This window comes from Anopheles arabiensis, chromosome 3 (genome assembly GCF_016920715.1).
Source record: "Anopheles arabiensis isolate DONGOLA chromosome 3, AaraD3, whole genome shotgun sequence".
NCBI lineage: Eukaryota > Metazoa > Arthropoda > Insecta > Diptera > Culicidae > Anopheles > Anopheles arabiensis.
In genome coordinates this window covers 10,538,512-10,559,316 of record NC_053518.1, presented here as the reverse complement: position 1 = coordinate 10,559,316, position 20,805 = coordinate 10,538,512, and the positions used below count along the sequence as shown (strand labels likewise).

At 47.0% G+C, this 20,805-nt stretch overlaps 7 protein-coding genes across 10 annotated transcripts; 3 read left to right on the top strand and 4 right to left on the bottom strand.

Moving 5' to 3' along the window:
- Positions 1-48: 48 nt before the first annotated feature.
- Positions 49-4,731, bottom strand: LOC120904936. Of its 3 annotated transcripts, none has more exons than XM_040315447.1 (5): positions 4,644-4,731; positions 2,575-3,058; positions 2,385-2,500; positions 700-1,561; positions 49-514 (listed from the first exon to the last, which is right to left on the bottom strand). In XM_040315447.1, exons 3-5 carry the CDS (start codon positions 2,479-2,481, stop codon positions 262-264), a joined length of 1,212 nt encoding a protein of 403 aa, XP_040171381.1. In that variant the 5' UTR covers positions 2,482-2,500; positions 2,575-3,058; positions 4,644-4,731; the 3' UTR covers positions 49-261. The 3 variants fall into 3 exon arrangements, with proteins under 3 accessions (XP_040171381.1, XP_040171382.1, XP_040171380.1); XM_040315448.1 differs by having other exon boundaries at positions 2,385-2,497; XM_040315446.1 differs by having other exon boundaries at positions 2,385-3,058.
- Positions 4,732-4,808: 77 nt separating this feature from the next.
- LOC120903794 (RNA polymerase II subunit B1 CTD phosphatase Rpap2) lies at positions 4,809-7,637 on the bottom strand. Of its 2 annotated transcripts, none has more exons than XM_040313407.1 (3): positions 5,684-5,994; positions 5,384-5,596; positions 4,809-5,316 (listed from the first exon to the last, which is right to left on the bottom strand). In XM_040313407.1, exons 1-3 carry the CDS (start codon positions 5,896-5,898, stop codon positions 4,887-4,889), a joined length of 858 nt encoding a protein of 285 aa, XP_040169341.1. In that variant the 5' UTR covers positions 5,899-5,994; the 3' UTR covers positions 4,809-4,886. The 2 variants fall into 2 exon arrangements, 1 of the variants encoding a protein (XP_040169341.1); XR_005739656.1 differs by lacking the exon at positions 4,809-5,316 and adding an exon at positions 7,405-7,637 and having other exon boundaries at positions 5,482-5,596; positions 5,684-7,334.
- Positions 7,638-12,649: 5,012 nt separating this feature from the next.
- On the top strand, positions 12,650-14,014 carry LOC120902229 (zinc finger protein 724-like). Its single transcript, XM_040310796.1, has 2 exons — positions 12,650-12,781; positions 12,849-14,014. Exons 1-2 carry the CDS (start codon positions 12,773-12,775, stop codon positions 13,968-13,970), a joined length of 1,131 nt encoding a protein of 376 aa, XP_040166730.1. The 5' UTR covers positions 12,650-12,772; the 3' UTR covers positions 13,971-14,014.
- LOC120902230 (N-alpha-acetyltransferase 40) lies at positions 13,987-14,852 on the bottom strand. Its single transcript, XM_040310797.1, has one exon. It carries the CDS (start codon positions 14,734-14,736, stop codon positions 14,104-14,106), a length of 633 nt encoding a protein of 210 aa, XP_040166731.1. The 5' UTR covers positions 14,737-14,852; the 3' UTR covers positions 13,987-14,103.
- A 92-nt stretch (positions 14,853-14,944) lies between these two features.
- Positions 14,945-16,940, top strand: LOC120902228 (U3 small nucleolar RNA-associated protein 6 homolog). The gene has a single exon (XM_040310795.1). The coding sequence runs from the start codon at positions 15,080-15,082 to the stop codon at positions 16,898-16,900; it is 1,821 nt and encodes a 606-aa protein (XP_040166729.1). The 5' UTR covers positions 14,945-15,079; the 3' UTR covers positions 16,901-16,940.
- Positions 16,924-19,527, bottom strand: LOC120902226 (SWI/SNF-related matrix-associated actin-dependent regulator of chromatin subfamily A-like protein 1). The gene is made up of 5 exons (XM_040310794.1): positions 18,958-19,527; positions 17,870-18,896; positions 17,648-17,798; positions 17,446-17,577; positions 16,924-17,383 (listed from the first exon to the last, which is right to left on the bottom strand). Exons 1-5 carry the CDS (start codon positions 19,406-19,408, stop codon positions 16,976-16,978), a joined length of 2,169 nt encoding a protein of 722 aa, XP_040166728.1. The 5' UTR covers positions 19,409-19,527; the 3' UTR covers positions 16,924-16,975.
- A 251-nt stretch (positions 19,528-19,778) lies between these two features.
- Positions 19,779-20,648, top strand: LOC120903860 (peptidyl-tRNA hydrolase ICT1, mitochondrial). The gene is made up of 3 exons (XM_040313517.1): positions 19,779-20,031; positions 20,091-20,273; positions 20,342-20,648. Exons 1-3 carry the CDS (start codon positions 19,861-19,863, stop codon positions 20,594-20,596), a joined length of 609 nt encoding a protein of 202 aa, XP_040169451.1. The 5' UTR covers positions 19,779-19,860; the 3' UTR covers positions 20,597-20,648.
- The last annotated feature ends 157 nt before the right edge of the window (positions 20,649-20,805 follow it).

Genomic DNA, 20,805 nt, shown 5'->3' with positions numbered 1-20,805 from the left:
TTGTTTTAACGATTGAATAATTCCGAAAAAAAGAAACGCTCTCTCATGTATATTTAAACCAGCACCTTTGTGCGTTGGTACGGCACCTACTGCTATGATAGCTTTTTTTATTATTGCTGAATGCGTAACAGAATAATTGCAAATGTTTTTCAAATATAAAAATATACACTCTCTATCCCATTCTCAAACTCTCACTCTCTCCGCCTCCGCTAAGCGCTCTCGAACAGCCCAAAGCACAGCTTAATGGTGAATGTCCTATTCCTAAGATTGTTCAGTCGGCTTCGATGATGCTGGGGACGACGAGCTGCCGGCTGGTGGCTTCAGGATGCCCTTCCGGCGCAGGTAGCGCACGATGAGCGGTGTCGCACCGAGCGTGATGCTGATGCGCACCGGCGCAAACACCTTGTGGATGGCGTAAGCGATGACGAACGTGCCGGCGCCGGCACCCGCCTTGCTGGCCAACGCCGAATCGCCCCAGCCCATGCGTTCCAACAGCGACACCATATCTATTCCGCTGCATGGGGTGGCCGACAAAGTACCGGTGAGTAGCAGAAAAAATAGTGAAATAGATGAAAATAATCATTAAACAATTCGTTTTTAAAATTTGAGAAAAAGACAATTTTTAGGACATTGTTAAACAAAAGGAACAGCAAGCATCTTCTTCGGACGAACGGAACGGCTCGGTAAGAGTGTACAAACCTCGATACCAGCAGATAACAGGTGCCCAGCGACGCCAGACTAATGCTGACGTGGAACACGAGCACGGTGGAGCCGTACTCCTTGATCGCCTTCTTGAGCCGATCTTTGCGCGAGACGGGGACAACCTGTTCCTCATTAGCCACACCCTTTCCCTCAGAATTTTGCTCCCCTGCACTGCCACTAGCAGAAGCTTTGTTAGAGCGTGCAAACGAAACTGCCAATAGGTGTGACGAGCTTAGCGAAAAGGCCCTACTACTACTACCGCTGGAAAACGAATTGACCGATCCCCCCGACCCTAACTGCACACCCCCCGGCCATGAGCGCGAGCGTGCCAACAAACCACCCGCTACCAGCTGGTGCTGCTGCGTACCTTCCGTCTTGATCGGACGGTCCTCGTAGCTGCTCCAGTCGGAGCGCACCTCCTGCCGCAGGTTGGTGTAGTGCGACGAGTTCAGCTCGTGCGACAGGAACTTGCTCTCCTGCGCCCAGGCACCGCCAGGCATGTTCAGATGCGTAAATTTGTGCATGCCGCCGAACGGGCTCGGCACGTTGCTCTGCATCGACGAGTTCAGGCTGACCGCGCCGGTACAGTCGTACGATTCGACGTGCGGATCGACCGCACCCTGCTGGCCACCATTGCTCATGTCCACCGTTACGTCGATCAGCCCGGCGTTCGGTGCGTACGATTGGTGCGTCAGCAGCGCCGTCGCGTTAATGTCGCGCGAGCGCAACGGCGAAAAGCGTCTCGTTTCCGATGCATCGATGTTCGGGGGAAGTGGAAGTGCGGCCGCCAGCGGATAGCTGCGCTGCACGGACATGTGCAGTCCGGACGATTGTGTTGCGGTCTTCTTCGCCGCCGAACCTACAGAAAGAAAGAGACAGAAGGTAAATGGGAATTAAATTTCATTTTATTTTAAATGGGATGGAGGATCAGTTTTCACTACGACTTAAAAACCGGGTGTGTTTGTATATTTGCACTTAAATCGTCATGTCATCAACAATGCTAAATTTGCATAAACTTGTCATGAGGGAAGAGCTGTTTGCGTTCCAGAAGGGGACGTGTTTCTTCTAGCACAACAGTAACCGGATCAAACCGGTACAGCAGTAGAAATGCGAAGCATTGCAACATTGTACGGCGATGCATTGGTCACGTAGCAAAATACGGTGTACGGCCCAGACCAGTTGTGGATATATGTATATTTACTGCTTTGTCGATAAATAACGTTCATTATTGCGGTGGGGAGTGGGAACGTTCCAGGAGGATGATTCGTCGTTGTGTATGAAAGCTAAACAAACACTTTTATGACTTGCTTTAATTTAAAATGATAAAAACAAAACATGGATGACATTTTATGCGTCTTTTTTACATTTAAATTTACTGCAAAAATCTCCCAACGAATCTTATGGAACAGCAAGTTCGCTTAAATTATTCCTCGTCAACTTGTGAAAAGAATGCAAAAGTATAGTTCTTTGTTTTTTTTTTTGCAATTTCCTTGTCTGCATCAACATGCACTGCGTTCGTGAGCACAAAGGCAACGATTGCCGCTGCATGCAATCCGGATATGTTTCCGATGCATCCGTGCAAACCGGTTTTAATGTGCAGCCTCTTAACGGGGTTCGAGTGCGTTGCAGCCGAACAGAACTTATTTATATCGAGAGCGAAAAGCATCACCATTTTTACTCACCACCATCCAACGCGCCGATGATTCCGGTAGACATCGCCCTTTGGCCCGCCGTTTTGGCCAGTGTGGCCTTGAATACGTGCTGCACTTGCTGCGCCATTGTGCCCTCTCCGCTACTGCTACAACCAAAAAATCTATAAACACACGCACAACCTTGCCCTGTTACCGTGGAGATTAGAGTTTGATGTTTTACCCTTGGCCTTGAACTAGAAACTGGTGCCGAATGCCGAACAAGAATCACGTACGCTTTACGCTGAACCAAACCAAAAACAAACTGAACTCGCTAACCAAACAATTAACTCTCTAAATTCCCTTTTACCGTACAACTTGACGCTCTAACACACCCGCGATTGGTACGGACAAGACCCGGACAATGCTCAACTGTGACTGAAACTGTGGCAGAGGAACGTGCACGACTGAACCGCGTACATTTGCAAATTGCGGTTGCGCGAGAGCTATGCGTCTTTATGAGTGGAAATGTCCCCGTCTCGCACCGCACCGCGCCGTACACCAATCAGCCCCGTTGATCAGGCCCTGTATCTGGATCCGTCGGTATGTGTGTGTGCCCGCCTGTGTACGATGTGTGCGTCGTTGGCCCGTCCGGCGTATTCTCGTGGTGGTGGGAGGTTCGGTCGCTTTATCCCACAGCTGCAGCAGTAGTTAACCGGCTATTGCGTCTGTAACGAGAGGGATGGGATAGAAAATGAGAAAACTAAAAAGTCGTGAAGACGTGTGAGTAGATTTCTGAAGCGTTCGTTGCGCGTTCCCTTCCAGTGCGTTCCACTTTTTCCGACATGCGAAGGATGTGCTGATGGGTTTAAAAATAATGTGTCCCCCCGTACACACATGGTGTACTGTGGATAGCAACGTTCCTACATGATCGACAGCTGATTGATCACCGATGGTGTGGCGGGTTTGGGGCTTTAGCCGCAAAGAAAGCGACCAACGCGACCGGACACTGTCCAAAGTCCTTCGCATGAACCCGGGGAAAAGAAACCAAGGAAGGTACACACAAAAAAAACCGTGTGCCATTGTCGTATGCTTCCCTTTCCATCAGCTGATCAGTGCGTGATTCTGGGCCGGAACCGGTTCGCTCGCTCGCCGCGGACCATTGAAGCAGATGCGAAATGGATGCCGGGCGGTTAGGGTTAAATGGGCAATAATTGAGCTCAATTTAGCGTCCTCGGTGATTTGCCATTGCGTGAACACTTGTACTTTCATCACTTTCGCACTCGTAGACGAAACGCAGTCCAAACGGTTGCGACTACTGGCTTCAAATTTCGGTTTTCGACGCTTCAGATGCACGTATTGTATGTTGTCTGCCTATATCTTCTTCTTGGCATAAACAGCGCCCTTGATCACAATATTCTTTGGTACCATGGATACCAGACTTTGCAATGGGTGGACATTTTGGATGGCAATCGAACCAGATCCGGGCTTTGGAAGAGCCGACGCGACTGCCAAATTTGAGATTTGCAAGAAAATTGGATCAGAAACATCCCTCAACTACATTTGCTGTACAAATTTTTAGATTTGTAGGGCCATTTGCCGAATCCTACGGCGAATCTGTAGCGTGTACTACATAAACAATTAGCCTAAGAGCCATGTTGTGGTGTTGGTAGTCATTCGTTGTCGACCGGCCATTGGCAGACACCAAAACAAATAAATTGATATCGTTAGGATAAATAGGGGAGTCTTGGGATTGGGACAATAACGCTTCTCTGCGGCATACATCATCCAAACAACTTTGGAATTGTTGATTAGTCAATTAGTTTACTTCAGTCTTCAAGGACTTGGTACTTGGGTACTGATAAGAAAGTTGGAGGTGGCCCTGTGTTGTCATTTGATCATATTTTTGGGTGTTGTGTTTATGGAATAATATGTCTCTACCAACATCCCCCTTGTATAGGAGCACTGCTAGTCTTGGGTTACCTGGGTATTTCACAACATAAACATTACAGTCCGGGCGCATTTTAATATGTACAACAAACCCTCTATTTAATTTTAACCGGAGTATGATTTGAAAAGGCCCTATGTACAGCGAATGAAAATGCAATGTTGCCGCTAAAACACCTGATAAGTGAGGTAAGGCGATAACTAGCCTTGGAGTTACAGCAACACCATGTAGTTCCTATCCCCTAAACAAAATCATCTAATACGACACAGTTACTAGATTCCCACTCAAACCTTTCAACCTTTATGATCATCAAGCGTTCTGCAGTTGAAGTTCGCATAAATTATACTAAAATATTACGTACTTACACTTATTTATGTGATTATTCGTATCGTAGCCAATTTAGTACCTTCCAGCACCTCACACAAAAACAAACAACACACACACACACATACACACCTCCGAAACGTCAATGTTATGACAAGTGACGTCATCACTCGCTGAAGGTAGCCGCACAAACAGACGCACATGGATTTCATACAAACACAGATCATTTTTAATTTATTTGTAAACTTTAAGCTTAAATCACAATCGGATACATTTCCTTTCTCTTAAATCTGTAACTTGGACAGTACACTGCCCAATTCCTCTTCCATCCCAACAACGTCCTGTACCGCCGTTCCCGGTTGCTCGGATATGTGCGGTGTTTCCTGCTCCATCTCTTCCGATGCTTCCCTGAGTATTGCTTCCTGTTGCTCCGGTGCGTACCTTCTTTCTACAATTTTCAACTCCCCAAACAACAATTCGTCCGGTTGCAGCGGCTTTTTCACATCCGTCTCCCGGTACACCAGCTGCCGCCCGGTAATGAGCCGGAATTTCGGAATGTCCTCCTGGTCCCGCAGCCAAAGCGGGCTCGTCAGCATCTGCTGCTTGATGTAGTTGGACGCTTTGTAGCAGTCGCCGCTGCAAAAGTTTTTCCTCTCCGTAATGTCGAACACCTTGTTCTGCGTGACCGATATGACGTACTGTTGCTTCGGGATGCTAAAAAGGGGGCGTGTAGCGGTTTAGAACCTTTTAAAAGATGGCAGTAAACGAAGGATTTGCTTACTTTTTCAGTTCATTGTCACACAGCGGATAGCCACAGATCTTCACAATCGCCCGCTCCTGTACAATGTCCTCCATGTGGCATTGGTTGATGTCCTTCAGCAGTGTGAGCAGCTCATCCTCCGTGCGTCCCGGCTCGATAAGCGTTTCCACCACACGCTGTGCCTTGTCGTTGCATTCCTTTTTCTTACGCAGAGCTTTCTGAAGCTGTTCCTTACTGGAAAAATGCATAAAGGACACGAGAGAGAAGTGAAATTATTCGGCAAAACCTCGACAAACAGACACGCAGAGTGGTCTCTCTTACCTAAAATTCCGCGCCCGTTTCGGCAACTTCGCTCGATTTACCTTTGTTGCCGGCTGCTTGGGTGTTTGGTCATTCGTGAAAACATTCAAATCTTCATTCCACATTTTAACTTGATTTCGTGGCCGATTTGCTTTCGGTTTTGCAATTTGCTTTCCTTTTTTTTGGAGTTGCAAATGGGATGTAAACAAACCAACCGTTTGACAGTTGATTACCATTGCCCGGTGCAAAAGCTATGACAGTTCCAAGACATGCATTTGAATATCACGGGAATGCCGTTAATCTTTCTACATAAACTTATACTTCTTTTGCGTTTTTACGTTTTAATTTCTATTTTCGGCGATTAATCCTCTTCACCAGACAGACCGCCCTGCTGTTTGCTCGCCAAATGATTTCCACCATGACCACAACGCGCTACATGCCTCTTCAGCAAAACAGCTTGCGTAAACCGTCTTCCACATTCTGCGCAACCGAACGGCTGCTCGCCCGTATGCGTCCGCTCGTGCATCGACAGTGCGTGCTTGCGCGTGTACGATGCGCCACAAATCCCGCAGCTAAACGGTTTTGCTCCCACGTGCGACAACTCGTGCCGCTTTCGGTCCGAAATGTGATAGAATCGTTTCGAACACAAGCTACAGGCGTACGGTTTCTCGCCCGTGTGCAACCGTTGATGCAACCGTAAGTGCTGGCCCGTTTTAAAGCGGGCACTACACTCACCACACTGGTACGGTTTCTCCTCCGAGTGGCACAGCTGCAGATGCTCCTTCATGTTTCGCTTCCGAGCAAACCGCTTCTCACAGTAGCAACATTCGAACGGCTGCTCGTCACGGTGGCAGATTTGATGGGACTTCAGATTTGCCTCCGAGTAGAAGCGCTTTTCGCACAGCTCGCACGCAAACGGACGCTCGCCGGTGTGGGTCCGTTCGTGGATCGTCAGTGCTGCTGAGCTGCCGGCCCGGAAGCAGCACAGCTTGCACGCGAAATTGCGGATGTGCACGTTCGAGCGAACCAGCTGATGAACGCGCAAATTCTTCGACGACCCAAACGCTCGAAAGCACACGTGGCACTTGAACGGTCTTCCTGGCTCTTGATTTTCGCGATTTTTGCGTAGCTTAATTGCGTGCATTTCCTGCGCGTGTTTTATCAGCGCTGGTTCGTCGGTGAAGCTCTGAGAGCAGTGTGTAACGCAGCAGAAACGAAGATTTGATGCCTCCAGGGGCAGTAGATCGATGACTAGTGAAGGTTCCTCTTGCTCAGCAGCATTACATTCCAGGTCGTTTAATCGCTGGTAGCATGCTTGACACATCACTCTACCCGTGTTCGTACCCGAAGGACAGCCGCTCTGCTGAAACAGATACGTCGGTTCGGTGTCGTCGATCTGCTTCCCACAATCGCTACATAGACAGGCCGTTAGCCGTTCGATCGTGGTAGAATCTTGTTCCAACGATTCTCGCGTAGCAGACGTTGCTGTGCACGATGCGATAGATTCCTCGACATACGTTTCTGCACACAGTGTCCCATCGCTGTGCAGCTGGGCCGATGTGCGCAGAGTGCTGTCTGAGGTTAGCAATCGGTCCCGAAACATCGACACCATTTGCAGCTCGATGTGGCATCTTGCGCAGATGCTTTGTGGAAACGAATCATCTTCTGCTATCTACAAATGAAGAGTAATTTCAGTTGGCAAAATAACAACGACATCGACTGGAGAGATGCTGCTAACAAACCTGTACACCGAACAAATCGTTCAGCAACTCTCCGATTGTTAAGCCATTTATGTACGATTGGAAAAGTGACGCCGTTTGTCCGTCCTCATCGCTTGTGCCCTGTTTCAAACACACTCTACACTGCATTTTACTGCTGCAGACACATATCCAATTTCGATTTATCCTGAAGAAATTGATTTTTGAGCAATTGTTTGTTTACATTTTTTGACGGACACCCGTTAGATTTGACAGCTGATTCTGACGTTTGAAACAGTTCAAACCAAAGTGGGTATAAGGGAGGTGTCGTCATGTAGCAAAGTGGGTATAAGGGAGGTGTCGTCATGTAGAACATTTGGTCGTCAGCGTTATAGAAAAATAAAAAAAACCCAGATCGACGGCAGTTGTCAAAACCGACGCGCGCTCTTGGTGTATGTTTGTGTGAGTGTATGAAAGACATAATGTTTACATTTGAAGCAAATTTTCTTCGGTGAAGGTCTTGAAAATTTTACTTGATCATTTATCAAAAATTGAGTGCAAAGTGTTACTTCAATGGTTCATAAACACATTCCGGGTAATTATTACGATGTTTTCTTGGTAGATTCGTGGCTATATGCTCAGAAAACAGTGTTTTTTATATTAACAAATCAACACAACTTGTGTGTTTACTTCTTGCAGAGTGACTATTGACAACACTAAACATAGAGATTAAAATTAAGCACATTTTCTGTATAAATTTTTAGTTATATTATTTCAATGATATTTCTATTGAGTTAGAGTAGACATTATAAATATAGATCTCATTCATTTAGTGTATAGAGTGTATGGTAAATTTAGTTCTAGTTAGTGTACTTGCTTGTTGATAGACCTATTTGCATTAAAAACAACTGTAAGATTGTTACTTTTCGGAATACTGCATCTGAAAGTATCTGAAAGGTAAGTTGATAATTTATTATGTTATGTTTCCAATCAATCATAATAACACACATTTCTCCTTCGATTAAGACATCAAAATGCCGTATAGGTCGTGTGCGGCGGTGTTTTGTGGAAACAACAGTAACACTGCAAAGCAACGGGGCCTTGATATTGTTTTCCATAGTTTTCCTTCCGAAAACGATTTGTATTGGAAATGGATACAGTTTTGCGACCGTGATGAAAATTGGACACCGAACAAAAGTGCCGCAATTTGTTCTCAACACTTTCGAAGAGAGGATTACCAATTGGGGAACACACCGCTCTCAAGCATTCCAAATAATATTCGACGTTTACACTTAAAAGGTATTGGTTTTGTGTTAACACTCATGATTCTTGCAAGCTATTTTTTATAATAATCCTTTTCATCATTTTTACAGCTATCCCAACTGTGGTTAATACAAATATTGACCCAGTCGAACAACCAGAAAACACCGAAACATGCTGCAATGTAAACGTTTTAGAGCATGATTACCAAAACCCACTCAGTAATAATGCCTCACACGAAACATTGAACGAAAACATAGCTAATGAAAAGGATGCAAAAATAGCAGCTTTAGAATTAGAGCTCAAGAAATTACAAAACGTTCAAAAAACTAATGAAACATTAACTGAGCACAACCGAAATTTAAGAAACAATCTAGAACGTTTGAACACAGAAAACAAGCTTTTGCAAAAGAAAATTTTATTTCTAAAAAAAGTACACGATAAAAAACAAAAATCAACAACCAAAATCTCGGCCATTAAGAATTTGCTCAAAAATACATTATCAGCAAATCAAATTGATTTAATTTTAAACAGAAAAAAGAGAGTGATTTGGACTAAAGAAGAAATCAGTGCAGCATTAACCTTAAAATATTTAAGCACAAGAGCCTATAAATATCTATTAAAAGATTTGAAATATCCTCTTCCATCATTCAGCACTTTGCTGCGTTATGCGAAAAAAATTAACTTAAGTCAGGGTATATTGGAAGACATGATAAGACTAGTAGGTACTTTATCTAATACATGGGAGCCTAGAGATCGTGAATGCGTCCTAAGTTTCGATGAAATGAAAATTTGCAAGATGATGGAGTATGATCAGGCTACCGATGAAGTTGTAGGGCCATATAATTACCTGCAGGTAGTTATGGCAAGAGGCCTTTTCCATAAATGGAAACAACCCGTTTTCTTGGGGTTTGATAAAAAAATGACAAAAGACATAATAGTTACTTTGATTCAAAAGTTAGCCGAACAAAACATTAATGTTGTTGCTATTGTTAGTGACAACTCGTCATCTAATTTAGGTTGCTGGAGAGAATTAGGGGTGCATAATCCTATTGAACCGTATTTTAAACATCCAAAAACGGATAAAAATGTATACATTGTACCCGATGCACCCCATTTGCTAAAACTTTTAAGAAATTGGTTTATAGATCATGGATTCCTGTACAAAGGGCAGGTTATTAAGGCGGACCTTCTATTTGATTTAGTGGCAAAACGAGATCAGGCAGAGTTAACGCCGTTATATAAGTTAACAAGAAACCATCTTATAATGACCTCTCATGAAAAGCAGAATGTACGACGAGCCGCTCAAGTTCTTTCGCGTACCACAGCTATATCATTAAGACAATACTATCCTGAAAATGACGAAGCCTCGAAGTTGGCAGATTTTATAGAAGTAGTAGACTTATGGTTCAGCATATCTAATTCGTACACGCCTTTTGCAAAATTAGATTACAAGAAATCATTTACAGGGAATGAAAATCAAAAGAAGGCATTACAGGACATGTTCGATCTCATATCGACAATGACTATTATTGATAAGGCAGGCATGCAGATTTTTCAAAAGTCGTTGCTTATGCAAATAACATCACTAAGTTTAATATTCGAAGATATGCAACAAAAACACGGCATTACATTCATTTCAACACATAAGGTAATGGGTAGTTGAAATTATATATATGTATATACTTATCATCATTCTATATTTTTATTCCAGCTGAATCAAGATGTGTTGGAAAATTTTTTCTCTCAACTGAGGCAACTTGGAGGAGTATACGACCATCCTACACCTATGAGCTGCTTACATCGAATAAGAACAATCGTACTGGGAAAAACACCTAGTATTATAAAGAACCAAACCCATTTACCTCGTCCTCATCTGGCACAAGATGAATCTGTATCCATAGAGCAACGTATTGCAGAGGAAAACGAAAATGACGGATATCGAGAGGAGAGAAATGACGACTACGTGTTAGCTGAACTTTACTCCTCTGGTGATATCATGCCTACTCTCGATGAACCGGAAGGAGATGCAGAAGATTTTTTATCAAGTGATGGTAGTTCATTAAGTAGCACGATGATCGAATTACCAGAACAGGACAGCGATGGTCTTGAATATGTGATGGGATACATAGCATCTAGACACGCAGATAAGTTTCCGGAACTAGATTTGGGTAAGCAAAGCTTGCACTTTACTACAGATCATAGCTATAGCTTCCCGCCATCATTCTTGCGCCATTTGTCTATTGGTGGATTGTTTGTTCCATCAGAATCGTTTTTAAAGCAAGGATTTAAAATGGAAAAAATTTTCCAGAAACTACATCCTGATGGCAAATTAACCAAAACAAGAGGTATCGTGCAAAAATTGACAAATCGTATCGTAAAAAAAATGCCTGAAATACCCTTACCAATAATAAGCAGCTTTGCAAAGCAACGTATTTGCATAAGAATAAAATATGAAAACATAAAAATTGCTAACGAAAAAAACCAGCAATCTAAAAGAGGCATAGCAGGACGTTCAAAATCGGCTAAAAAATTTAGAAAAACAGTAACTTAACAATTTGTTACACATTTTTCAAATTAAAGTTAAAGTTTTTGTTAAATTCTTATACTCTACATGTTAATAGTAATGTAGTTACCATTTATTAGAACATCGTCATGTTATTTTTTTGTACGAATTATCTTACGAATATACGAATCATTTCAGGAATGACTCCATATCAATCAATCATCAAATGAACCTCTATATATTACAAACTCTCTGGTAGAATATCACAAGAGAACGCATTTGATTAATGAAAAAAAAATTAATTGATAACCGAGAAAATATATTATTGGTTGACATCAAAGATAAGTTCATCAAAGAAATATCATCTATTATTTACTCAACAGTTTCTGATGCTATGTAGATATCGATTGAAAGCTTATTATGTATGATTCTCGTTTCTAAAATGACGGATGAAGATCTACGAAATTTTAATAGTATCCTGGCTTTAACTCTAGACTAATCGAACAACACACCCTCGCGCCCCTTGTACAATATTTCAGATATGGTTTGCGTTCTGAAAACGTCTGTTGTTTACGGTCGTGAGTCCTTTCCTACAGGAGGCATCTATTTTCGCGATGCATGGGGTTGTATAATAAATGCTTGTGTTTCACTACTCGGGTGTGAGTTATAAAATTATTATCGTATTCTGCACATGTGGGTTCCTACATATCACTCTTCGCACATCGGTTCACGATCCGGATCAACAGAACATGGTACATATCGATCTTTACTACGTGCTTCACGTTACAAGCCGCTTCTTTCATATTCAATGTGATAATCGCCAGAAGACAGCTCACGCAATAGGCAGCCACCTCGAGTCCCATGAAGCTCTTGGACAGTATGGCCACCTTCTTTTCTAATGCGAGTTGCTCATTGACCCGCTTGGCATCGGCCGCCGTACGCAGTACGCACACGTTGCACAAGCAGGCACCCTCAATCGTAGGTCGGCCAGGATTTGAATCAGTCGAAATGTGCGCCTAATACTACCCGATGTGGTAGCCAATGTCCCAATGGCACCGTCCTGCTTCGTTACTGCAGTGCCCAGCATGATTTCGATGTCGTTATGTATCGTCGTAGAACTGTTGCGTCAGCAGCGGGACATTTTCCAGATTCAGGTCTATCATTTTGCTCACCTTCACCCGGCCGTAACTTAGGGAATTTCCCTTCTTTATCATCACAATCCGCCCGATGAATCTTTCCTGTCGTTCATATTCAGTGTGATAAGGTTTAAACCCGCAGACAGAAAAAGCAAGCAAAACAGGACAGCATAGTTGGCTTATGGTTCCTATAATAACAAAGATGAAGGAAAGTATAATCATCTAATGATTATTTCTTTCAACAAAATAGTTCAAATAAGATACTTCCACTGATATTGTGCCTGTAGCTTGAGCAGCATCATCACTGTGTGTGTAGATTCTGTTGGTAAACAAAAATCGACGGCAGTTGTCAAACTGATTTCCAAAATGGCAACATGCCAAACGCTAAGAAGACACCTCCTCTATATTCCTCCTTGGTTCAAACAAAAACAACATTTCGGGGAATTTTTGGTGGCAGATGCGTTGGATTTCGTGAGGAAGAAAATTGGTTTTCAATGAACAGTCCATCGAAATGCGGAAGGTAAAGTATTGTGTTAAGAAAAATGGTAATTCAATGCTTTAAAACCCTGTTTCATGTGTTGCTTCAGTCATCGGCAAATGGCTCTGCATCGAGTGCGAGCGACAACCAAGTGCTGGAACCACCAGCGACTCCAGCAAACAAAGCAACCGAGGATGAGGATGAAAATGCGTATTCCGATGAAAATCCCAGCCATCTGACGATTGCATGTCCGGAATGTGGCAAAATGTTTGCCGATCGGAGTGGCCTTCGTCGGCACGAATCGGTCCACACGAAGGATAAGCCGTACCTGTGCGAAAAATGTTCCCGCTCGTTTACGCAGAAGACTAGCCTTGTGCGACACATGCTCATTCATTTGCGCGAGAAAAACTTTCCCTGCACGCACTGTACGATGAAGTTCCGGCAGAGGGTTAACCTGGACGCGCACGTCAAACAGGTGCATCCGCCGGCGGACGATCCGGAGTTGGAAAACCGGTTCCACTGCAAGAAGTGTCCGTCGGCGTTCAAAACGGCCGGACGGTTAAGGGATCACCGGGCCCGACTGCACGGCGAGATGGTCATATTCGACCAGTGTGTGAAGCGCACACCGAACGTAACGAAAGAAGCCTCCGAAGGGTCAGAGGACAGTGATGAAGCGTCCCAAGAGGAAGGTTCACAATCGTCAGCACAGGACACGGAGCAGGAGGACAGTGAGATAGTGCAAAAGGTAATCCCCAGCCGCCGGACCGAACATCTGAAGGGTAAAACGCCCCAGCGACGGCATGAGTGTGAGGTGTGCAAGGCAGCATTCCTGAAGAAGGCACACCTTGCCCAGCACATGGTGTCGCATCTCGGGTTTAAAGAGTTCCGGTGCGACGTTTGCGACAAAACGTTCTCCACCAAACAGTCGCTCAACAGCCACACCGTGCTGCACGCGCAAACCGAGTTGCCGTTCAGTTGCGACGCCTGCGGGGAATCGTTCAGTCGTCGCGCAACGCTGAAAAGGCATCAGACCATGCTGCATGAGGAGCAGAAACATTCGTACCGGTGTCCTTACTGTGGGAAACGCTGTCGTTGGTATCACAACTGCCTCACGCATATCAAACGCTTTCATCCAAAGACGGACGGGAAGGAACTGTTGGATCCGATTAAAGAACCCGTCACGAACGGTGATCATGAGGAGACAGTCCCTTCGCCAGGGAATGAAAGTTAAAGAGAATACAATTGCATTTAGCATTCTCTATAGCCACTATCGTACAGTCTTGTATTTGCTTATTGATTCGCGTCTTGTTTTTTCGCCCGCCTTATGCATAAAATGTAAGATCAGAGTTCAGTTCAGCGCAATTTCAAACCATTGCTTTGCTCATTATCTCATACGCCGCATCTTCCTCCTTGTCCGGCGACATCTCGTCCACGTCGTACCCGAGCCGCCGGTAGAACCGCATCCCGTCCTCGTTGTTCTTCAGCACCGTCAGTACCACCCGCTCCATGCAGAAATGTCGTGCCATCTGCTCCAACGCTTTCATCATAAATGCGCCCAGCCCTTTGCGCTGGAATTCCGCCTCCACCTGCAGCTCGTAACAGTACAGCACGCTACGGCCGTAGTCCAGATCGAAGCGAAACATCGTGTACGCAGCCGGCTTGCGGGTGGCCACATCCGTCGCAACCAGATACCGGGCCCAGGCTTTGTTCAGATCCGCCTGCTTGATCTTCGGCTGCCAGCCCAAACTGCACGCCCGGTACTGTGGGCCCACGTTGCGTTCCGCCAGCTTGAACGCCCACTTGAGCAGCTTCGGGTCCATGTCGGCCTTGCGCTTGCACTGTAGCTTCAATTGCAGCTCCTTTCCATCGCTTGCGGTGCATTTGTAGGACAAGTATTCGGGAAACTCCGCCAGCGGGTTTGTTTGCTGGTTGGCCACCTGCAGACACTTTTGCTGGGAGGTTGCCTGATTTCGGGACACTGTTTCGGTGACGGACATTGTGGATCGGTCGTATTTGCCTTGTTTAGGTAAAATTTAAATAGGATTTGAGTGCAAAACACGACGCTGCTGCAGAAAGCTTTTTAAAAACAGATCAAAACGCGCGTATTCCAGCATCGCTTCGGCTAGATGACAGCGGGCCCGTCAACCGTCTGACAAATGTCAAATTTCCATGCGAACAGAAATGACAGTTCTCCACGCAACAAAAACAACACAAACAAGCACGTGCGTGGATCGGCCCACTTGCGCGGGGGAAGTGTTTCTACAAAATTTCCTTATTTTCCCGTGGCCAGAAACCGTGTTTCTTCTTTTTTCACCATAAAGTCCCCCCACACACGCCACAATGAGCGAGCTAGTCGAGTTGCGCCGTGAGCAGGCGATCCGCGAGTACGAGTGCATGAAGCACCTGAACCTGTTTACCGACGCAGAGATCCAAAGCATCAAAAACAAGCGCCACTATCACGATTTCAAGATCGAGCGGCGCACAAAGCGTTTGTCCGACTTTATCAACTACATCGCGTACGAGTGCAACGTGTTTCATCTGCTGCTGCAGCGCCGCCAAAAGCTACACATCAGCGCGGAATGGACCAGCCTGGAGCAGAGCATCCACCAGCGGGTGCGGGTGCTGTACAAGCGGGCAATGGCCCGGTTCGCGGCCGAGTATCGCGTCTGGACCCACTTCCTGCAGTACTGCCAGATGCGCCGGTTCTTCACCGAAGGGTCGCGCGTGCTCGACCAAATGCTGGGCTACCACGGCGACAAACCGAAGGCGTGGCTGTGCGCGATCGAGTGGGAGTACCGGCAGGCAAACAACGCGGCCCGGGCCAAACACTACATGCTGCGCGGTCTGCAGCGCCATCCGGAGTGCCGCGAGCTGGCGATTGGCTTCATCGGGATTCAGCTGGAGGAGGGCAAGAAAGTGGTGGAAAAAGCACGCGAAAGCAAGCAAGGACTGGTGGTGAAGGGTAAAGGGAACGATCCACCGCTGGACGAGCCGCAAGAGCTGGAACTGGAGAAAGCGCTCAAAACGGCGCAGGTGGTGTACAGGAACTTTGAGCATAAGGATATGCGGTTTTACGAACAACTGCTGAAGGAGTTGAAGGAGCACTGCCCGCTGTCGAATGCGCTGGCAAGACAAGCGGTAGCGGAAATGCGCGAAACGCTCACGGACCAGGAAGCCATGTGGCATCTGCTGGCGAAGCTTGAGCTCGAGGGAGATGCGTTCGTGATGAAGGAAGCAGAGCAAACGAAACCGCACGAACGGTTGGCAAGGTGTCTCGCCGTGTATAAGGAAGCGGTCGAACGGTTGCCGACGAAGAAAATGCACAGTCTGTGCATTGATACGATGCTTCAGCTGAACTCCTTGGAGGAGTCGGAGCACGATGAGAAAGCGAAGCGGAAAGCGCTTGCCGGTGCGTTCAAGCGAGCGCTCATCGATGATCTGCTCGACGAGGATAAGCTGCTGCAGTACTTGAAGCTGCTGCTACACAACAGCAACCCCAACGAGGAGCTGGTCATGAAGGTGATCAACAAAGGGCTGGAACAGTATCCCGCCTCGGTCGACGTTTGGTCGGCTTATCTGCGCTATCAAATCCTGCAGGAAGTGGGCGCAGACGAGCTGGAGCGCACGTTCCGCAAAGCCCTCAACACACTCCCCGAACGTGTCAGTCGGCTGGTGCTGTGGAAGCAAATGTTTCAATACTACAGCGAGCGGCCCGCTTTGCAGGGCACACTGGAGCAGCTGTTTCGACGGGCCATCGACCAGGAGCCGGACATTTCGAACCACTATCAGCCACTGTACCTCGACTACCTGATGGCGTCGGTCGGCGAGAATCTGGCCAAGGTGCGGAGCGAGTACCAGCGGCTGGTCAGGAACTACACCACCCCGCTCGAGCTGCACACGAAGATGGCAAGCTTGGAATCGTCCCAAACGCCGCCCGACGTTAGCGAGTGGCGCAAATGTTACGAGCACATGACGCTGTTCTATGGCAAGCAGGATGCCACCGTATGGCTGCAGTACGTGCAGTTCGAGCGGGATCACGGGCAGCCGAAGCACATGCAGTCACTGTACGAGCGGGCAAAGGGTGCGCTGGACGAAGATTCGTTCGCGACCTTCATGGCGGAGTACGAGCTTATTCGCAACCCGTACATCGTTCGTTATTAAGTAAATAAAGCGTACAGGCAATGTTTTCTGTAACAAACAATTTGTACGACTCTTCTTTTTCCCCTCTTCGTTATCTTACAGTTCCAATCCTGCCAAATCATCATCATCATCGTCCGGGCTGAGAAAGCTATCGAAGCAGGCGTTTTCTTTTGTGTTTGTACTGCTTGTTGGCTGTTGCTTCGCCGGGACAGCGGGGCTAGAGCGCTGCACAAACCCATCTAGTGTGCCTTTTCTCGGTCCACCACCGGGTGAGAGGGATTTGTTAAGGAATGGTTCTATATTCCCTGCATTGCAGGGCGCCTGCACGCTGGATGCGTCGGAGAAATCCTCATTGCACAGGCCAACGCGGCTGAGCGTTTCCTGCTTGCGCTGCAACATCGTCCAGATGATGTCGTCGGCCGTTTTCTTCGCGAGAAGGTAGCGCACGGTGACATTATCCGCCTGGCCGATACGGTGGGCGCGGCTTTCGGCCTGTGCTAGGGTCTGGAGGGGGGAGATTATGATAAAGAACGTTTGGAAATAAAGGGGAAATGGGTGTCACCTACACTTGGGTTCCAATCGAGCTCGGCAAACAGCACCAAATGAGCCGCGGTAAGTGTAATGCCCGCATTACACGCTTTCAGTGAGAGGACAGCGGCGCGGCAGGTTGCTTTCGATTGGAATCTTTCCACCAATGCCTGGAGGAGGGTTTGAAAGAGGGTTAATAGAGGGGTTTCTGTATCCTTTCTTTGCTACGCTCCAACTTACTCCACGTAGATCCGATCGCGTTGAGCCATCGATACGAATAAAGTCAACGTTCTGCTTCGATAAACTCTTCTCGATGGCATCGAGCATGACGTGATGGTGCGCAAACACGATAAACTTCTTATTCTCCTTTACAACTTCCTTCAGATAGGCACTATTGGGGAAACAAAAGAACAAAATTCTTATTTAAAAAGTCCAACAGCGATAAAAACCATTAATTCTTACCATACGGCCGGTGCTTTCGCTTCCGCCGTTACGCTGTAGTATTTAATCAACGCTTCCTCCCGCTGCCGTCCCTTGCTGGTGCTGTAATCCGCCGCATACGAGCTCATATTACCCTCCAACTCCTCGTTCGTCCACAGATAGGACGGATCGAGCACGACCGTCTCCCGGTTCTTCTCCGTCAGCTCCGACATGACCTCGTCCTTCGTCCGGCGGATCATAAACTTGCGCGCCAACAGCAGATTCAGCTCAGCCAGATTCGACTGCCCCGTTGCATCCCACCCAAAGTTGCTCTGCTTGCCGGCACAGTACCGCGTACTGTACTCCTTGAAGCTACAAAACTTACCGTCCAGCATCTGCAGCTGCGTAAACAGTTCCACCGGCCGCGACAGGGCCGGCGTTCCGGACAGCAACACAACGCGCCGTGCCCTTTTGGCCAGCGCCATCGCGACGGTGGTACATTTCGCTTTAAAGTTTTTCAGCGTGTGCGATTCGTCAAAGATCAGCATACCGAAGCCACGATCGAGCAGCTTCTCGCCGCAGCGCTCCATCATCGAGTAGCTGGCGATGAGCACGCGACACTCGCCAATGTAATCCTGGCCACTGTTCAGCGCTGCGATACTGTGCACGGGAATGTGCGGCAACAGCTGACGGATCTTGTGTGCCCAGCTGTCGCGCGTCGAGGCCGTGGTACAGACGAGCAGTGGCCAATCTTGCTGGTAGAAATCGGCGACCGCGATCGCTTGGTACGTTTTGCCCAGCCCCATCTCATCGGCAATCAGCGCCCGTCCGCCCTTGTCGATGGCGAATGCGACTCCTTCCTTCTGGAAGGCAAGCAAGCTTTCCACCAGGGATGGTTCGATTGCATTCAGACATATTCTGCTCGGTTTTGGCTTCGGACCACTGGCAAACTCTTGCATCACAAACTTGGGAATGCCACCGAGCACCACGTGCGGGTTGAGGGTGGCGATGCGTTCCTGCAGCAGGCTGTAATCCTTCATCTCGAACGTCCACTTTTTCGTGTTTGGTTCTGCAACGAAAGTGGAAGGTTTAGTGAAATGAAATAATGACTCTCAGCACTTGTGTTTTACCGTAACTTTTGGAAGGAATTTGTTTGAAAATGTCGATCATCTGCTCGTTGAACCCATTGGTTTCGACGACGAACCGAGTGTCGGACACGATCGAACAGGCACAGGTAACCGTCCGAACGAAGACCGGTGCCACCTTGGAGGGTGTTGCGTTTTTCGGTGCCGGTTTGGCGTACGGTACCGCCGGTGGGCCACGCTTAGCCTGGAACGATGAGCTCGATTTGCCAAACGATGATTGATTGCCACCGTAAAATGTACTGATAGTGAGCGGAGTTTTGTTGTTCGCTCCTGTTGCTGCTGCTGCTGCTTGTGCTGGCAGGACATTGCTTCGTTCGGTGGTCGCTTTACCACCGCCACTGCTGTTGGTTTGGCTTTCTAGACACTTTTTGCGCGCATTCAACCGTTCTATGGCCATTCGACGCTTTTCGGCTATTTCCTCGGATGTGCAGGACATTTTCAGGACATAACATTAGTGGTCAAAAACAGAGAACTGATCGCACGGTAACGAACACGAACATTGCAAAACAACACACACACAACAATTGTGATTGCCGCGCAAATTGAAGTTGCTGAGACCTTTGTTGCTGCATGGGCATGTTGTGAATGAGTTTTTAAACTGGAATTAATGTAAATTATTCTATGATAGTTGAGTGTATTACAATTAATTCCATCAATCGAGTTTACTCAAGATTTTGTCCAAATTTTAAAATACTTTTGAGGAAATTTCACAAAAGTTCATGTAAATACACGAACAATTTTTGTGATTTTTGCTGCATGGCCCATCTGTCACACATCGATTTGACATTTGACGCAAACTCGCACACCGGCTGGCAACCGTACGTAAACAATAAATACATAACAGAGCAACTCTGCATTTGTACCGCACCAATTTGTGAATCTTTTGCCATGAATAAACTCGTCGGCACATTTCTTCGCACGGTTGCACTGCGCCGTACGCTATCCGGGGGACAATCGTTTCACGTGCTCAACCGACAGTACAGCTACAAGAGTGACCTGGCGCTGGAAACCATCTACCCGAATAGCAGCCTCCGACTGTACACACCACCACCGCCCGCAGTAAGTGTTATGGGGTGTAATGTTTAGCAAAACTAACTGATCGGTTCCATTCTATCTAGCCAAAGCCCGATGGAACGTTTAACGGATACATTCCGCTGGAAAAGCTAACCATCTCGTACAGCCGTAGCAGTGGCCCGGGAGGACAAAATGTGAACACCGTAAGCACAAAGGTGGATCTGCGATTTCACTTGGAAACAGCCACCTGGCTGCCGGAAAACACGCGCAATCGGTTAGCCCAGCTGGTAAGTGTGGATTGGTGCACCGGAAACTATCCATCTGCGCTTCATTTAACACCTTAACAACTTTGCAGCACAAGGGACGAATCACCAAAGATGGATATCTCGTAATTAAAAGCGAACTGACCCGCTCCCAGCAGATGAACACGGCGGACGCGCTGGAAAAGCTGCGCACCTTTATACGCCAGGCCGAGCGGCCGGTTTCGGCGGAACCGTCGGAAGAGACGGTGGAAAAACTGCGCCGCCGGCACGAGAAAGCTGCCCGGGAACGGTTGGCCATGAAGCGGAAGCGTTCCGAGACGAAGGCTCAGCGGCAAGCACCTTTGTAAGCGGAGGACCTCCAAAAGATGTGTGTAGTAAAGTAACGCGTTTGAGTTTAAATGATGTTTAATGTTTTTTATTCAATGCGATGACACTGTGGAAGGCAGCTCAAGACAGAAAATTCCAATAGCAAAAAGGAAAAAATGCTCCAATTGGATAAATGGCTCTGACAGCTCATTTTCCAATAGGTTCTGCACGTGTGTGCCAATGTTTACGT

Bases quoted from the DNA above. Each gene is read 5' to 3' on its own strand.
- LOC120904936 (XM_040315446.1), bottom strand. From the start codon at position 2,481: ATGGCGCAGCAAGTGCAGCACGTATTCAAGGCCACACTGGCCAAAACG. The intron at 1,562-2,384 runs GTGAGTAAAAAT...TTCTTTCTGTAG, and splicing joins CATCGGCGCGTTGGATGGTG to GTTCGGCGGCGAAGAAGACC. The intron at 515-699 runs GTTTGTACACTC...CACCCCATGCAG, and splicing joins TGTTATCTGCTGGTATCGAG to CGGAATAGATATGGTGTCGC.
- LOC120903794 (XM_040313407.1), bottom strand. From the start codon at position 5,898: ATGGTAATCAACTGTCAAACGGTTGGTTTGTTTACATCCCATTTGCAA. The intron at 5,597-5,683 runs GTAAGAGAGACC...GCATTTTTCCAG, and splicing joins AAACGGGCGCGGAATTTTAG to TAAGGAACAGCTTCAGAAAG. The intron at 5,317-5,383 runs GTAAGCAAATCC...CCCCCTTTTTAG, and splicing joins TGTGACAATGAACTGAAAAA to CATCCCGAAGCAACAGTACG.
- LOC120902230 (XM_040310797.1), bottom strand. From the start codon at position 14,736: ATGTCCGTCACCGAAACAGTGTCCCGAAATCAGGCAACCTCCCAGCAA.
- LOC120902228 (XM_040310795.1), top strand. From the start codon at position 15,080: ATGAGCGAGCTAGTCGAGTTGCGCCGTGAGCAGGCGATCCGCGAGTAC.
- LOC120902226 (XM_040310794.1), bottom strand. From the start codon at position 19,408: ATGTCCTGCACATCCGAGGAAATAGCCGAAAAGCGTCGAATGGCCATA. The intron at 18,897-18,957 runs GTAAAACACAAG...CTTTCGTTGCAG, and splicing joins AATTCCTTCCAAAAGTTACG to AACCAAACACGAAAAAGTGG. The intron at 17,799-17,869 runs GTAAGAATTAAT...TTTCCCCAATAG, and splicing joins GCGAAAGCACCGGCCGTATG to TGCCTATCTGAAGGAAGTTG.
- LOC120903860 (XM_040313517.1), top strand. From the start codon at position 19,861: ATGAATAAACTCGTCGGCACATTTCTTCGCACGGTTGCACTGCGCCGT. The intron at 20,032-20,090 runs GTAAGTGTTATG...CATTCTATCTAG, and splicing joins ACACACCACCACCGCCCGCA to CCAAAGCCCGATGGAACGTT. The intron at 20,274-20,341 runs GTAAGTGTGGAT...ACAACTTTGCAG, and splicing joins GCAATCGGTTAGCCCAGCTG to CACAAGGGACGAATCACCAA.